Source organism: Leptodactylus fuscus, chromosome 8 (assembly GCF_031893055.1).
Source record: "Leptodactylus fuscus isolate aLepFus1 chromosome 8, aLepFus1.hap2, whole genome shotgun sequence".
In the NCBI taxonomy this organism is placed as follows: domain Eukaryota; kingdom Metazoa; phylum Chordata; class Amphibia; order Anura; family Leptodactylidae; genus Leptodactylus; species Leptodactylus fuscus.
The window spans coordinates 87,420,754-87,437,854 of record NC_134272.1 but is presented as its reverse complement, the minus strand read 5'-3'; the positions used below and the strand labels follow the sequence as shown (position 1 = coordinate 87,437,854).

Here is a 17,101-nt window from a genome sequence, read left to right as displayed (position 1 = left end):
TATTACTGCCATCTAGTGGCTGTACATGGACTTGCAGTGAAAATGTAAGCAATGTTTGCTTGTTGTTCTCTTGCAGGGTGCGGGACGGCTTTCCTGGTACGGAGGTTGAACAGTTCGCTCACTTCATTGCTGATGCGCTGAAGAAAACTAAATGTAGAGAACTAGTCCCATCACAAGAAGAGATCTCTGCACTGCTGACACGCAGCAACATGACCACGTCCGTCTACTGCCACGGCGGGGGATCCTGTCAGATCAGTATTAATTCTCACACCACAGCAGGAGAGGTTAGTGTGGGGGTGGCGGGACTACTGCATTGTATAGTGTGGTCACATGATACGTGGCTACCCCTCATCCCCCCCCCCCCAGTTTCTCAGGGGCTTTCTCGGGATTGGCTTTATAACCATACCAATACAGGGCCATGTGGGGAGGACCCCTTTTTTTATACCAATAATTCTATCATTTGAAAAAAATTAAATCTGCAATTTTCACTCTGGCCACTAAGTCAAATAACAGACTAACCATAGCCAATTCTGTAGGGGATGTCTTTGCAGCAGTTTGCTCCAAGTCCTCAGCACAATCCTAGAAAGGTTGTATAATTCTGGCTGACTGCAGCCACCACTAGGGGGAGCTCACGTGTTTCTACAGCTTCCTTGTACTTGCATCTTTGTCCCCTTTAATCTGGTAGAACCAAAGTGACAACCGTGGGTGATTGATCTCATTGCAGGTGGTGGAGAAGCTCATCCGTGGCCTGTCTATGGATGACAGTCGTAACATGTTTGCCCTCTTTGAACGCAACAAGCAAACAGACCGGGCAGTGGAGAGTCGCGTTATTGTGGCCGATGTCCTTGCAAAGTTCGAGAGGTCAGAGGTCCTAGCGTTATCCATAGACAATATGTTCCATTGTACAAAACCACAGCTCAGTAGCAAGTGTATTCACATACAGTGACTGCACCAGCAGAATAGTGAGCGCAGCTCTGGAGTATAATACAGGATAAGTAATGTAATGTATGTACACAGTGACTGCACCAGCAGAATAGTGAGCGCAGCTCTGGAGTATAATACAGGATAAGTAATGTAATGTATGTACACAGTGACTGCACCAGCAGAATAGTGAGCGCAGCTCTGGAGTATAATACAGGATAAGTAATGTAATGTATGTACACAGTGACTGTACCAGCAGAATAGTGAGTGCAGCTCTGGAGTATAATACAGGATAAGTAATGTAATGCATGTACACAGTGACTGCACCAGCAGAATAGTGAGTGCAGCTCTGGAGTATAATACAGGATAAGTAATGTAATGTATGTACACAGTGACTGTACCAGCAGAATAGTGAGCGCAGCTCTGGAGTATAATACAGGATAAGTAATGTAATGTATGTACACAGTGACTGCACCAGCAGAATAGTGAGCGCAGCTCTGGAGTATAATACAGGATAAGTAATGTAATGTATGTACACAGTGACTGCACCAGCAGAATAGTGAGCGCAGCTCTGGAGTATAATACAGGATAAGTAATGTAATGTATGTACACAGTGACTGCACCAGCAGAATAGTGAGCGCAGCTCTGGAGTATAATACAGGATAAGTAATGTAATGTATGTACACAGTGACTGTACCAGCAGAATAGTGAGCGCAGCTCTGGAGTATAATACAGGATAAGTAATGTAATGTATGTACACAGTGACTGCACCAGCAGAATAGTGAGCGCAGCTCTGGAGTATAATACAGGATATGTAATGTATGTACACAGTGACTGTACCAGCAGAATAGTGAGCGCAGCTCTGGAGTATAATACAGGATATGTAATGTATGTACACAGTGACTGTACCAGCAGAATAGTGAGCACAGCTCTGGAGTATAATACAGGATAAGTAATGTATGTACACAGTGACTGTACCAGCAGAATAGTGAGCGCAGCTCTGGAGTATAATACAGGATAAGTAATGTATGTACACAGTGACTGTACCAGCAGAATAGTGAGCGCAGCTCTGGAGTATAATACAGGATATGTAATGTAATGTATGTACACAGTGACTGTACCAGCAGAATAGTGAGCACAGCTCTGGAGTATAATACAGGATAAGTAATGTAATGTATGTACACAGTGACTGTACCAGCAGAATAGTGAGCGCAGCTCTGGAGTATAATACAGGATAAGTAATGTAATGTATGTATACAGTGACTGCACCAGCAGAATAGTGAGTGCAGCTCTGGAGTATAATACAGGATAAGTAATGTAATGTATGTACACTGTGACTGTACCAGCAGAATAGTGAGCGCACCTCTGGAGTATAATACAGGATAAGTCATGTAATGTATGTACACAGTGACTGCACCAGCAGAATAGTGAGCGCAGCTCTGGAGTATAATACAGGATAAGTAATGTAATGTATGTACACAGTGACTGTACCAGCAGAATAGTGAGCGCAGCTCTGGAGTATAATACAGGATAAGTAATGTAATGTATGTACACAGTGACTGTACCAGCAGAATAGTGAGCGCAGCTCTGGAGTATAATACAGGATAAGTAATGTAATGTATGTACACAGTGACTGCCCCAGCAGAATAGTGAGCGCAGCTCTGGAGTATAATACAGGATAAGTAATGTAATGTATGTACACAGTGACTGCACCAGCAGAATAGTGAGCGCAGCTCTGGAGTATAATACAGGATAAGTAATGTAATGTATGTACACAGTGACTGCACCAGCAGAATAGTGAGCGCAGCTCTGGAGTATAATACAGGATAAGTAATGTAATGTATGTACACAGTGACTGCACCAGCAGAATAGTGAGCGCAGCTCTAGAGTATAATACAGGATAAGTAATGTAATGTATGTACATAGTGACAGCACCAGCAGAATAGTGAGCGCAGCTCTGGAGTATAATACAGGATAAGTAATGTAATGTATGTACACAGTGACTGCACCAGCAGAATAGTGAGCGCAGCTCTGGAGTATAATACAGGATAAGTAATGTAATGTATGTACACAGTGACTGCACCAGCAGAATAGTGAGCGCAGCTCTGGAGTATAATACAGGATAAGTAATGTAATGTATGTACACAGTGACTGCACCAGCAGAATAGTGAGCGCAGCTCTGGAGTATAATACAGGATAAGTAATGTAATGTATGTACACAGTGACTGCACCAGCAGAATAGTGAGCGCAGCTCTGGAGTATAATACAGGATAAGTAATGTAATGTATGTACACAGTGACTGCACCAGCAGAATAGTGAGCGCAGCTCTGGAGTATAATACAGGATAAGTAATGTAATGTATGTACACAGCGACTGTACCAGCAGAATAGTGAGCGCAGCTCTGGAGTATAATACAGGATAAGTAATGTAATGTATGTACACAGCGACTGTACCAGCAGAATAGTGAGCGCAGCTCTAGAGTATAATACAGGATAAGTAATGTAATTTCTAGATGTACATGACCACCTCAGCTCTGCTCCATCTGTACATTCTTGCTTTCTCACTACTCCTCTATTCTGGTATATTCACTTGTCCCCGTCTCTCTGTTCTCAGACTTGCCAGCACCGGCGATGAGGAGGAGGACTGTGGTCAGTGGACCTTGTATTTTAAGCTGTACTGTTTCCTGGATGTGCAGAGCGTTCCTAAGGAGGGCGTAGAATTCGCCTTCATGTTTGAGCAGGTTTGTCTTACTTAATAGATAATTTGAGCCATAAAAGTCTATGGAGCATTTCATCTTTCTGTGTGATCGGGGCCTTGTAGTGATAAAGTTTTATTGCGATCTCTATCTCATCCCTTTAAATTAGAATTACGTTAAAAGATGAGATTTTCCAAGATAAGATGAAATTTAATGAGTCGTCTTTTGATACCTTTCCAGGTGTTGTATATTAAATCTTTAGCCTTGGGAGGATCTAATTACCGATGTGAATGGCTATAAATCCTGCGCAGATTTCATCACTTCTCTTTAGGGGGGGGGGGCTGGAGCGCCTAATTTCCTGCACAGGCATTCTTAAAGGGGTTGTTGAAGGCTTACATATTGATGGTCTGTCCTGAGGTTATCCATATGAGATCGGTGGGGTCTACTTGGCCCTGGTTGGACAATATCAGAATGTTTAGGGACTGGGTTGTCAATTTATTGAGAAATTTCTAGGAGGAATAACAGAGGAACAGCATAATACACAATGAGGATAAAAAAATGTTCCAAAATTGTCTGTTTAAAGAATTTACTAAAACTGAGAAGTCAAGAGATGAGAAGGGAACACTTGCGTTAAGTGAACATCCAATGAGATGGCCTGTTACATACACGTCCGCCTGTAGCTTCTACTGTATGCCTAATGGTCATGAATTTTTCCAGGCTCACGAAAGTCTTACAAGTGGTCACTTCCCAGCCCCTGAAGACACTTTACAGCACTTGGCTGCCCTAAGATTGCAATATCAACATGGAGACGTTTCCAAAGTTTCATGGTCCTTGGAGACAGTTTACCCCGTCCAGAGGTTAAAGAACAAGATTCTTCAGGCCACCAAAACCAGCAGCACATCCGGCCAGACCCTGGAGAGGAGGAGAACCAGCTTTCTAGAGGGGACCCTGAAACGTGGCTTCAAAGTGGGCTCTATGAAGAAACAGAAGATGGAAGAAGAACAGATGATGGAGATGTGGGTGAAGGAGGAACTCTCAGCAGCTCGTACAAGTATAGCGGAGAAATGGAGTCGTCTTCATGGGATGTCTCAGCACCAAGCTATGGTGAACTATATGGCGATTGTTATTGAATGGCCGGGGTATGGATCCACATTGTTTGATGTTGAGGTATGAACTGCCTGCTCAGTAATGTACTATGTAAACCTGTAGGGATTGTGGGGTGCAATACATAGTAAATAGAACTACTAATATACTGCCTTATATACAGGAATATAACTGCTATAATACTACTCCTATGTACAAAAATATTACTACTATAATACTACCTCCTATGTACAAGAATATAACTACTATAATACTGCTCCTATGTACAAGAATATAACTACTATAATACTGCCTCCTATGTACAAGAATATAACTACTATAATACTGCTATGTACAAGAATATAACTACTATAATATTGCTCCTATGTACAAGAATATAACTACTATAATATTGCTCCTATGTACAAGAATATAACTACTATAATACTACTCCTATGTACAAGAATATAACTACTATAATACTACCTCCTATGTACAAGAATATAACTACTATAATACTACCTCCTATATACAAGAATATAACTACTATAATACTGCCTCCTATGTACAAGAATATAACTACTATAATACTACTCCTATGTACAAGACTATAACTACTATAATACTGCTCCCATGTACAAGAATATAACTACTATAATACTGCTCCCATGTACAAGAATATATCTACTATAATACTACTCCTATGTACAAGAATATAACTACTATAATAATACTCCTATGTACAAGAATATAACTACTATAATATTGCTCCTATGTACAAGACTATAACTACTATAATACTGCTCCTATGTACAAGAATATAACTACTATAATATTGCTCCTATGTACAAGAATATAACTACTATAATACTACCTCCTATGTACAAGAATATAACTACTATAATACTACCTCCTATGTACAAGAATATAACTACTATAATACTGCTCCTATGTACAAGACTATAACTACTATAATACTACTCCTATGTACAAGAATATAACTACTATAATACTGCTCCTATGTACAAGAATATAACTACTATAATACTACCCGCCAATAGGTATCTGAATACTTGTACTAGGTTCCTGTATACATAGCATTCATATGTAATCTATATATGTGTGTATATGTATGTTGTATATGTATAATATATACATGTATGTTATGTCACTTGTTGTTGTTTTTCAGTATAAAGAAGGAGGGTTTCCTAATGATTTGTGGCTCGGTGTCAGTGCAGAAAATGTGTCTGTATATAAACGTGGAGATCCTAAGCCACTGGAGACGTTTCAGTATGAACACATCATCTTCTTCGGTGCTCCACAGCCCAACACTTTCAAGATTACTGTAGACGACCGAGAAATGTTCTTTGAAACAACCCAGGTCAGTATTTTGTCAGATCTGTCACGCATGTGCACAATACAGCTGTGCTAGTGAATCTTAGATTGTGAGAAGTGATTTGCACAAATATCCTCTGCTCTAATGTTCCTGTTCTCCCTATTGGCTGATCATACCAAATAAAGGGATGCGATCAGTCTGTTCTATTCTCTAGTCCCTCATTTAAGTCAATGTATCTATGTTTAAGATATTTTATTGATATTGGATATTGTAATAGTGGCAGCATAGTAATGTACAGTAGTAGTAGTGGCAGCGTAGTAATGTACAGTAGTAGTGGCACAATAGTAATGTGTAGTAGTAGCGGCGGCATAGTAATGTACAATAGTGGCGGCGTAGTAATGTACAGTAGTAGTAGTGGCGGCATAGTAATGTACAGTAGTAGTAGTAATGGCAGCGTAGTAATGTACAGTAGTAGTGGCAGCGTAGTAATGTACAGTAGTAGTAGTAATGGCAGCGTAGTAATGTACAGTAGTAGTAGTGGCGGCATAGTAATGTACAGTAGTAGTAGTAATGTACAGTAGTAGTGGCAGCGTAGTAATGTACAGTAGTAGTAGTAATGGCAGCGTAGTAATGTACAGTAGTAGTAGTGGCGGCATAGTAATGTACAGTAGTAGTAGTAATGTACAGTAGTAGTGGCAGCGTAGTAATGTACAGTAGTAGTAGTAATGGCAGCGTAGTAATGTACAGTAGTAGTGGCGTAAGGTACAGTAGTAGTAGTGGTGGCATAGTAATGTACAGTAGTAGTAGTAGCAGTGGCGTAGTAATGTACAGTAGTAGTGGCAGAATAGTAATGTGTAGTAGTAGCGGCGGCATAGTAACGTACAATAGTGGCGGCGTAGTAATGTACAGTAGTAGTAGTAGCAGCGGTGTAGTAATGTACAGTAGTGGCGGCATAGTAATGTACAGTAGTAGTAGTAGCAGCGGCGTAGTAATGTACAGTAGTAGTGGCACAATAGTAATGTGTAGTAGTAGCGGCGGCATAGTAATGTACAATAGTGGCGGCGTAGTAATGTACAGTAGTAGTAGTGGCGGCATAGTAATGTACAGTAGTAGTAGTAATGGCAGCGTAGTAATGTACAGTAGTAGTGGCAGCGTAGTAATGTACAGTAGTAGTAGTGGCAGCGTAGTAATGTACAGTAGTAGTGGCGTAAGGTACAGTAGTAGTAGTAGTGGTGGCATAGTAATGTACAGTAGTAGTAGTGGCGGCGTAGTAATGTACAATAGTGGCGGCGTAGTAATGTACAGTAGTAGTAGTGGCGGCATAGTAATGTACAGTAGTAGTAGTAATGGCAGCGTAGTAATGTACAGTAGTAGTAGCAGCGGTGTAGTAATGTACAGTAGTAGTAGTAGTGGCGGCATAGTAATGTACAGTAGTAGTAGTAGCAGCGGCGTAGTAATGTACAGTAGTAGTGGCACAATAGTAATGTGTAGTAGTAGCGGCGGCATAGTAACGTACAATAGTGGCGGCGTAGTAATGTACAGTAGTAGTAGTGGCGGCATAGTAATGTACAGTAGTAGTAGTAATGGCAGCGTAGTAATGTACAGTAGTAGTGGCAGCGTAGTAATGTACAGTAGTAGTAGTGGCAGCGTAGTAATGTACAGTAGTAGTGGCGTAAGGTACAGTAGTAGTAGTAGTGGTGGCATAGTAATGTACAGTAGTAGTAGTGGCGGCGTAGTAATGTACAATAGTGGCGGCGTAGTAATGTACAGTAGTAGTGGCGGCATAGTAATGTACAGTAGTAGTAGTAATGGCAGCGTAGTAATGTACAGTAGTAGTAGTAGTAGCAGCGGTGTAGTAATGTACAGTAGTAGTAGTAGTGGCGGCATAGTAATGTACAGTAGTAGTAGTAGCAGCGGCGTAGTAATGTACAGTAGTAGTGGCAGAATAGTAATGTGTAGTAGTAGCGGCGGCATAGTAACGTACAATAGTGGCGGCATAGTAATGTACAGTAGTAGTAGTAATGGCAGCGTAGTAATGTACAGTAGTAGTAGTAGCAGCGGTGTAGTAATGTACAGTAGTAGTAGTAGTGGCGGCATAGTAATGTACAGTAGTAGTAGTAGCAGCGGCGTAGTAATGTACAGTAGTAGTGGCACAATAGTAATGTGTAGTAGTAGCGGCGGCATAGTAATGTACAATAGTGGCGGCGTAGTAATGTACAGTAGTAGTAGTGGCGGCATAGTAATGTACAGTAGTAGTAGTAATGGCAGCGTAGTAATGTACAGTAGTAGTGGCAGCGTAGTAATGTACAGTAGTAGTAGTGGCAGCGTAGTAATGTACAGTAGTAGTGGCGTAAGGTACAGTAGTAGTAGTGGTGGCATAGTAATGTACAGTAGTAGTAGTGGTGGCATAGTAATGTACAGTAGTAGTAGTGGTGGCGTAGTAATGTACAGTAGTAGTAGTAGTAGCGGCGGCATAGTAATGTACAATAGTGGCGGCGTAGTAATGTACAGTAGTAGTAGTGGCGGCATAGTAATGTACAGTAGTAGTAATGGCAGCGTAGTAATGTACAGTAGTAGTACTGGCGGCATAGTAATGTACAGTAGTAGTAGTGGCAGCGTAGTAATGTACAGTAGTAGTGGCATAAGGTACAGTAGTAGTAGTGGCGGCATAGTAATGTACAGTGGTAGTAGTAGTACTGGCGGCATAGTAATGTACAGTAGTAGTAGTGGCAGCGTAGTAATGTACAGTAGTAGTGGCATAAGGTACAGTAGTAGTAGTGGCGGCATAGTAATGTACAGTGGTAGTAGTAGTACTGGCGGCATAGTAATGTACAGTAGTAGTAGTGGCAGCGTAGTAATGTACAGTAGTAGTGGCATAAGGTACAGTAGTAGTAGTGGCGGCATAGTAATGTACAGTGGTAGTAGTAGTACTGGCGGCATAGTAATGTACAGTAGTAGTAGTGGCAACGTAGTAATGTACAGTAGTAGTGGCGTAAGGTACAGTAGTAGTAGTAGTGGCGGCATAGTAATGTACAGTGGTAGTAGTAGTACTGGCGGCATAGTAATGTACAGTAGTAGTAGTGGTGGCATAGTAATGTACAGTAGTAGTAGTGGCGGCATAGTAATGTACAGTAGTAGTAGTGGCAGCGTAGTAATGTACAGTAGTAGTGGCGTAAGGTACAGTAGTAGTAGTAGTGGCGGCATAGTAATGTACAGTGGTAGTAGTAGTACTGGCGGCATAGTAATGTACAGTAGTAGTAGTGGCGGCATAGTAATGTACAGTAGTAGTAGTAGTAGCAGCGGTGTAGTAATGTACAGTAGTAGTAGTAGCGGCGGCGTAGTAATGTACAGTAGTAGCAGCATAGTAATGTACAGTAGTAGTAGTAGCGGCGGCGTAGTAATGTACAGTAGTAGTAGCAGCGGCATAGTAATGTACAGTAGTAGTGGCGGCGTAGTAATGTACAGTAGTAGTAGTGGCGGCATAGTAATGTACAATAGTAGTGCCGGCGTAGTAATGTACAGTAGTAGTGGCAGCGTAGTAATGTACAGTAGTAGTAGTGGCGGCATAGTAATGTACAGTAGTAGTAGTGGCAGCGTAGTAATGTACAGTAGTAGTAGTAGTAGTAGTGGCAGCATAGTAATGTACAGTAGTAGTAGTAGTAGTGGTGGCGTAGTAATGTGTAGTAGTAGAAGCGGTGGCATAGTAATGTACAGTAGTAGTGGCAGCATAGTAATGTACAGTAGTAGTAGTAGTGGCGGCGTAGTAATGTACAGTAGTAGTGGCGGCATAGTAATGTACAGTAGTAGTGGCAGCGTAGTAATGTACAGTAGTAGTAGTAGTGGCGGCATAGTAATGTGTAGTAGTAGTAGCGGTGGCATAGTAATGTACAGTAGTAGTGGCAGCATAGTAATGTACAGTAGTAGTAGTAGTGGCGGCGTAGTAATGTACAGTAGTAGTGGCGGCGTAGTAATGTACAGTAGTAGTAGTGGCGGCATAGTAATGTACAGTAGTAGTAGTGGCGGCGTAGTAATGCACAGTAGTAGTGGCAGCATAGTAATGTGTAGTAGTAGTAGTAGCGGCGGCGTAGTAATGTACAGTAGTGGCAGCATAGTAATGTACAGTAGTAGTAGTAGTGGCGGCGTAGTAATGTACAGTAGTAGTAGTGGCGGCATAGTAATGTACAGTAGTAGTAGTGGCGGCATAGTAATGTACAGTAGTAGTAGTGGCAGCGTAGTAATGTACAGTAGTAGTAGTGGCGGCATAGTAATGTACAGTAGTAGTAGTGGCAGCGTAGTAATGTACAGTAGTAGTAGTGGCGGCATAGTAATGTACAGTAGTAGTGGCGGCGTAGTAATGTACAGTAGTAGTGGCGGCATAGTAATGTACAGTAGTAGTAGTGGCAGCGTAGTAATGTACAGTAGTAGTAGTAGTAGCGGCGGCATAGTAATGTACAGTAGTAGTAGCAGCGGTGTAGTAATGTACAGTAGTAGTAGTAGTGGCGGCATAGTAATGTACAGTAGTAGTAGTAGCAGCGGCGTAGTAATGTACAGTAGTAGTGGCACAATAGTAATGTGTAGTAGTAGCGGCGGCATAGTAACGTACAATAGTGGCGGCGTAGTAATGTACAGTAGTAGTAGTGGCGGCATAGTAATGTACAGTAGTAGTAGTAATGGCAGCGTAGTAATGTACAGTAGTAGTGGCAGCGTAGTAATGTACAGTAGTAGTAGTGGCAGCGTAGTAATGTACAGTAGTAGTGGCGTAAGGTACAGTAGTAGTAGTAGTGGTGGCATAGTAATGTACAGTAGTAGTAGTGGCGGCGTAGTAATGTACAATAGTGGCGGCGTAGTAATGTACAGTAGTAGTAGTGGCGGCATAGTAATGTACAGTAGTAGTAGTAATGGCAGCGTAGTAATGTACAGTAGTAGTAGCAGCGGTGTAGTAATGTACAGTAGTAGTAGTAGTGGCGGCATAGTAATGTACAGTAGTAGTAGTAGCAGCGGCGTAGTAATGTACAGTAGTAGTGGCACAATAGTAATGTGTAGTAGTAGCGGCGGCATAGTAACGTACAATAGTGGCGGCGTAGTAATGTACAGTAGTAGTAGTGGCGGCATAGTAATGTACAGTAGTAGTAGTAATGGCAGCGTAGTAATGTACAGTAGTAGTGGCAGCGTAGTAATGTACAGTAGTAGTAGTGGCAGCGTAGTAATGTACAGTAGTAGTGGCGTAAGGTACAGTAGTAGTAGTAGTGGTGGCATAGTAATGTACAGTAGTAGTAGTGGCGGCGTAGTAATGTACAATAGTGGCGGCGTAGTAATGTACAGTAGTGGCGGCATAGTAATGTACAGTAGTAGTAGTAATGGCAGCGTAGTAATGTACAGTAGTAGTAGTAGCAGCGGTGTAGTAATGTACAGTAGTAGTAGTAGTGGCGGCATAGTAATGTACAGTAGTAGTAGTAGCAGCGGCGTAGTAATGTACAGTAGTAGTGGCAGAATAGTAATGTGTAGTAGTAGCGGCGGCATAGTAACGTACAATAGTGGCGGCATAGTAATGTACAGTAGTAGTAGTAATGGCAGCGTAGTAATGTACAGTAGTAGTAGTAGCAGCGGTGTAGTAATGTACAGTAGTAGTAGTAGTGGCGGCATAGTAATGTACAGTAGTAGTAGTAGCAGCGGCGTAGTAATGTACAGTAGTAGTGGCACAATAGTAATGTGTAGTAGTAGCGGCGGCATAGTAATGTACAATAGTGGCGGCGTAGTAATGTACAGTAGTAGTAGTGGCGGCATAGTAATGTACAGTAGTAGTAGTAATGGCAGCGTAGTAATGTACAGTAGTAGTGGCAGCGTAGTAATGTACAGTAGTAGTAGTGGCAGCGTAGTAATGTACAGTAGTAGTGGCGTAAGGTACAGTAGTAGTAGTGGTGGCATAGTAATGTACAGTAGTAGTAGTGGTGGCATAGTAATGTACAGTAGTAGTAGTGGTGGCGTAGTAATGTACAGTAGTAGTAGTAGTAGCGGCGGCATAGTAATGTACAATAGTGGCGGCGTAGTAATGTACAGTAGTAGTAGTGGCGGCATAGTAATGTACAGTAGTAGTAATGGCAGCGTAGTAATGTACAGTAGTAGTACTGGCGGCATAGTAATGTACAGTAGTAGTAGTGGCAGCGTAGTAATGTACAGTAGTAGTGGCATAAGGTACAGTAGTAGTAGTGGCGGCATAGTAATGTACAGTGGTAGTAGTAGTACTGGCGGCATAGTAATGTACAGTAGTAGTAGTGGCAGCGTAGTAATGTACAGTAGTAGTGGCATAAGGTACAGTAGTAGTAGTGGCGGCATAGTAATGTACAGTGGTAGTAGTAGTACTGGCGGCATAGTAATGTACAGTAGTAGTAGTGGCAGCGTAGTAATGTACAGTAGTAGTGGCATAAGGTACAGTAGTAGTAGTGGCGGCATAGTAATGTACAGTGGTAGTAGTAGTACTGGCGGCATAGTAATGTACAGTAGTAGTAGTGGCAACGTAGTAATGTACAGTAGTAGTGGCGTAAGGTACAGTAGTAGTAGTAGTGGCGGCATAGTAATGTACAGTGGTAGTAGTAGTACTGGCGGCATAGTAATGTACAGTAGTAGTAGTGGTGGCATAGTAATGTACAGTAGTAGTAGTGGCGGCATAGTAATGTACAGTAGTAGTAGTGGCAGCGTAGTAATGTACAGTAGTAGTGGCGTAAGGTACAGTAGTAGTAGTAGTGGCGGCATAGTAATGTACAGTGGTAGTAGTAGTACTGGCGGCATAGTAATGTACAGTAGTAGTAGTGGCGGCATAGTAATGTACAGTAGTAGTAGTAGTAGCAGCGGTGTAGTAATGTACAGTAGTAGTAGTAGCGGCGGCGTAGTAATGTACAGTAGTAGCAGCATAGTAATGTACAGTAGTAGTAGTAGCGGCGGCGTAGTAATGTACAGTAGTAGTAGCAGCGGCATAGTAATGTACAGTAGTAGTGGCGGCGTAGTAATGTACAGTAGTAGTAGTGGCGGCATAGTAATGTACAATAGTAGTGCCGGCGTAGTAATGTACAGTAGTAGTGGCAGCGTAGTAATGTACAGTAGTAGTAGTGGCGGCATAGTAATGTACAGTAGTAGTAGTGGCAGCGTAGTAATGTACAGTAGTAGTAGTAGTAGTAGTGGCAGCATAGTAATGTACAGTAGTAGTAGTAGTAGTGGTGGCGTAGTAATGTGTAGTAGTAGAAGCGGTGGCATAGTAATGTACAGTAGTAGTGGCAGCATAGTAATGTACAGTAGTAGTAGTAGTGGCGGCGTAGTAATGTACAGTAGTAGTGGCGGCATAGTAATGTACAGTAGTAGTGGCAGCGTAGTAATGTACAGTAGTAGTAGTAGTGGCGGCATAGTAATGTGTAGTAGTAGTAGCGGTGGCATAGTAATGTACAGTAGTAGTGGCAGCATAGTAATGTACAGTAGTAGTAGTAGTGGCGGCGTAGTAATGTACAGTAGTAGTGGCGGCGTAGTAATGTACAGTAGTAGTAGTGGCGGCATAGTAATGTACAGTAGTAGTAGTGGCGGCGTAGTAATGCACAGTAGTAGTGGCAGCATAGTAATGTGTAGTAGTAGTAGTAGCGGCGGCGTAGTAATGTACAGTAGTGGCAGCATAGTAATGTACAGTAGTAGTAGTAGTGGCGGCGTAGTAATGTACAGTAGTAGTAGTGGCGGCATAGTAATGTACAGTAGTAGTAGTGGCGGCATAGTAATGTACAGTAGTAGTAGTGGCAGCGTAGTAATGTACAGTAGTAGTAGTGGCGGCATAGTAATGTACAGTAGTAGTAGTGGCAGCGTAGTAATGTACAGTAGTAGTAGTGGCGGCATAGTAATGTACAGTAGTAGTGGCGGCGTAGTAATGTACAGTAGTAGTGGCGGCATAGTAATGTACAGTAGTAGTAGTGGCAGCGTAGTAATGTACAGTAGTAGTAGTAGTAGCGGCGGCATAGTAATGTACAGTAGTAGTGGCAGCATAGTAATGTACAGTAGTAGTAGTAGTAACGGCGGCATAGTAATGTACAGTAGTAGTGGCAGCATAGTAATGTACAGTAGTAGTAGTAGTGGCGTAGTAATGTACAGTAGTAGTAGTGGCGGCATAGTAATGTACAGTAGTAATAGTAGCGGCGGCATAGTAATGTACAGTAGTAGTGGCAGCATAGTAATGTACAGTAGTAGTAGTGGCGGCGTAGTAATGTACAGTAGTAGTAGTGGCGGCATAGTAATGTACAGTAGTAGTGGCAGCATAGTAATGTACAGTAGTAGTAGTGGCGGCGTAGTAATGTACAGTAGTAGTAGTGGCAGCGTAGTAATGTACAGTAGTAGTAGTGGCAGCGTAGTAATGTACAGTAGTAGTGGCAGCGTAGTAATGTACAGTAGTAGTAGTGGCAGCGTAGTAATGTACAGTAGTAGTAGTGGCAGCATAGTAATGTACAGTAGTAGTGCCGGCGTAGTAATGTACAGTAGTAGTAGTGGCGGCGTAGTAATGTAGAGTAGTAGTAGTGGCGGTGTAGTAATGTACAGTAGTAGTGGCGGTGTAGTAATGTACAGTAGTAGTGGCGGCGTAGTAGTCTACAGTAGTGGCGGCGTAGTAATGTACAGTAGTAGTAGTGGTGGCATAGTAATGTACAGTAGTAGTAGTGGCGGCGTAGTAATGTAGAGTAGTAGTAGTGGCGGTGTAGTAATGTACAGTAGTAGTGCCGGCGTAGTAATGTACAGTAGTAGTAGTGGCGGCGTAGTAATGTAGAGTAGTAGTAGTGGCGGTGTAGTAATGTACAGTAGTAGTGGCGGCGTAGTAGTCTACAGTAGTGGCGGCGTAGTAATGTACAGTAGTAGTAGTGGTGGCATAGTAATGTACAGTAGTAGTAGTGGTGGCATAGTAATGTACAGTAGTAGTAGTGGCGGTGTAGTAATGTACAGTAGTAGTGGCGGTGTAGTAATGTACAGTAGTAGTGGCGGCATAGTAGTCTACAGTAGTGGCGGCGTAGTAATGTACAGTAGTGGTAAAACTCTATTTCTTTTTTTTTTTTTTTTCTTTTTTGTCGTCTTCCTTCAGGTGGGAGAGATCACCAAGATCATGAGAGCTTACATCAACATGATTGTCAAGAAGCGCTGCAGCGTCAAGTCTGTAACAAGTCAAGACAGTCAATTCAGCAGCTGGGCCAGGTGACCAAACTACGCCGCCTAGTGGTGGTGTACCAGGACCTCCTCCCATGGCAGTCATGTAATTTATTCAATATAGAGACTTCTTCTATGACACGACGTGACCTGCACAATATATGGGAATGATGAAGGATTCCGATCAGTGTTGTAGAAATGGAATATGACTGTGAGGTGGCCGAACCCTCCGGAGAACCCCAGACCTGGAATAAGAAGATGACCTGTCACAACCTCCTTGCACAACAGACTGGAGCCTTGTATCATCAGGGTGAATTTTATTTCTATAAAATCAAAAACATCCTTTTTTCTACAAAAATTCTGTCTTCCTGCTGGAGATGTGACGTTGCGCCACCTCCGCCCCAGTTCAATCTTCTGAATCCTTCTCAGGGATTTCCAAGATTTGCAGGGAGTATTCCCCATGACTGGTATTTGCTGGAGACGTTGGCGGAGGACCAGGCTGTAGACAGTATTAATTTCCCCTCCGTCCCGGTAGGACAGGGCCGGTTCTCTCCGTTCCGTGCTCACAAGTTCTTCTCTGTAACATATGAAGCACATGGATTATTTATTTTCTAAACTATACCGTCTTCCTGATGCCACTGTGGCGCTCTCCTGTGCCGGTGGTATCCTCCTCCTCCTCTTCCTCCTCCATGTTACTGTATAGTATTGTGTCCTATGTAGCACCGGGGAGAGACGCCCATTATCAGGAGGACACTTAAAGTGACTGAGACGCCTTCCGTGTTCCTGGATTACTTTTATGGAGACATGTAATCCCATGGAACATTCTGGGTATGGCGGATACACTGTGTTCTGCCAAGCGCAAGTCTATTGTGGGTGGAGCCTAACAGTGATATGATCATCCTTATGTCATGCCCCGCCCCTGAGGACCTGCCCTAGGTATAACACGATGTGTCCGTTTTCCCCAGAGCGTTCCTTTAAACTTTTCCGGTCGTCTTTCCTGAGACAATCATGGCACAAGGATCGGGACTCTCTGACACATCATCCTGTCAAGTATTACATATGGACTCACCAGCACCTACATCTCTTCGCCGCTTCCTGGAACCCCAAAGTCCGTTTCACACCCAAAATTAACATTCTTAAGTTTACTTCAGCTGTTTCTAACAGGAAATCTCTTAAAGGTGCTTTGCATGATTAGAAAAACATGGTCACTTTCTTTTAAAAACAGCGCCACCCTTGTCTACAGGTTGTGTTTGGTAGTGCATCTTGGTCCAATTCACCTCGGTGGAGCAGATACAACCCCTAGACCATATGGTGCTGTTTGTGGAAGAAAGCAGCCATTTTTTTTCTACTGCTAGACTACCCTTTTGAATCGTCTTTTTGGAAGGGGTGATCATTTACAACAAAGTTGGTGGAAGTTCTGCAGGATCCGAGGATCTATTGCCGTCCAATTCCAACCTGGGGAAGTTACTTTTAACCTTTTTTGTTTTTGCTACTTGGTGAATGGAGGCCACTGGGTTATGTCTGTCGGAGCTCTGCGGCCTCGCTCTTAGACCGTGCCCCTGGGCTGCTGCGGGCGGTGGTGCCCAGGACTGAATGTATCTTGCTTACTCTGATAGATGTGGGATTGACTGTTACTGCATTTACATTATATTGCTAATAAATTATTGAGATTAAACACTGGCGAGTACGAGGAGCGTGACTGTATGGAATGGATAGTATTAGATACCTCCATATTCCATTTCTAATCCTAAACATTCCCTTTAAAGGGTTTTTCCTGCACATCCAATTGCTACAACACTATTAGTACAATCCATCTGTATACAGAGGCTAGCGTGATGATTTCTGGAGGAATCTCTGGTAGCCATATATCTCCTGTGCACTAGTAGGACACACAATGTCTATAATATTCA

The 17,101-nt window shown here is 42.6% G+C and overlaps 1 protein-coding gene across 1 annotated transcript in view; it reads left to right on the top strand.

Moving 5' to 3' along the window:
- The window catches only part of LOC142216649 (unconventional myosin-X-like), a 79,569-nt gene extending 63,526 nt beyond the window's left edge, over positions 1-16,043 (top strand). The window contains exons 36-41 of the mRNA XM_075284638.1: positions 77-284; positions 725-861; positions 3,535-3,661; positions 4,334-4,783; positions 5,889-6,080; positions 15,130-16,043. Of these exons, the coding sequence (XP_075140739.1) occupies positions 77-284; positions 725-861; positions 3,535-3,661; positions 4,334-4,783; positions 5,889-6,080; positions 15,130-15,243 (1,228 nt within the window). The 3' untranslated portion in view covers positions 15,244-16,043. The remainder of the gene's footprint in view (positions 1-76; positions 285-724; positions 862-3,534; positions 3,662-4,333; positions 4,784-5,888; positions 6,081-15,129) is intronic.
- Positions 16,044-17,101: the final 1,058 nt, after the last annotated feature.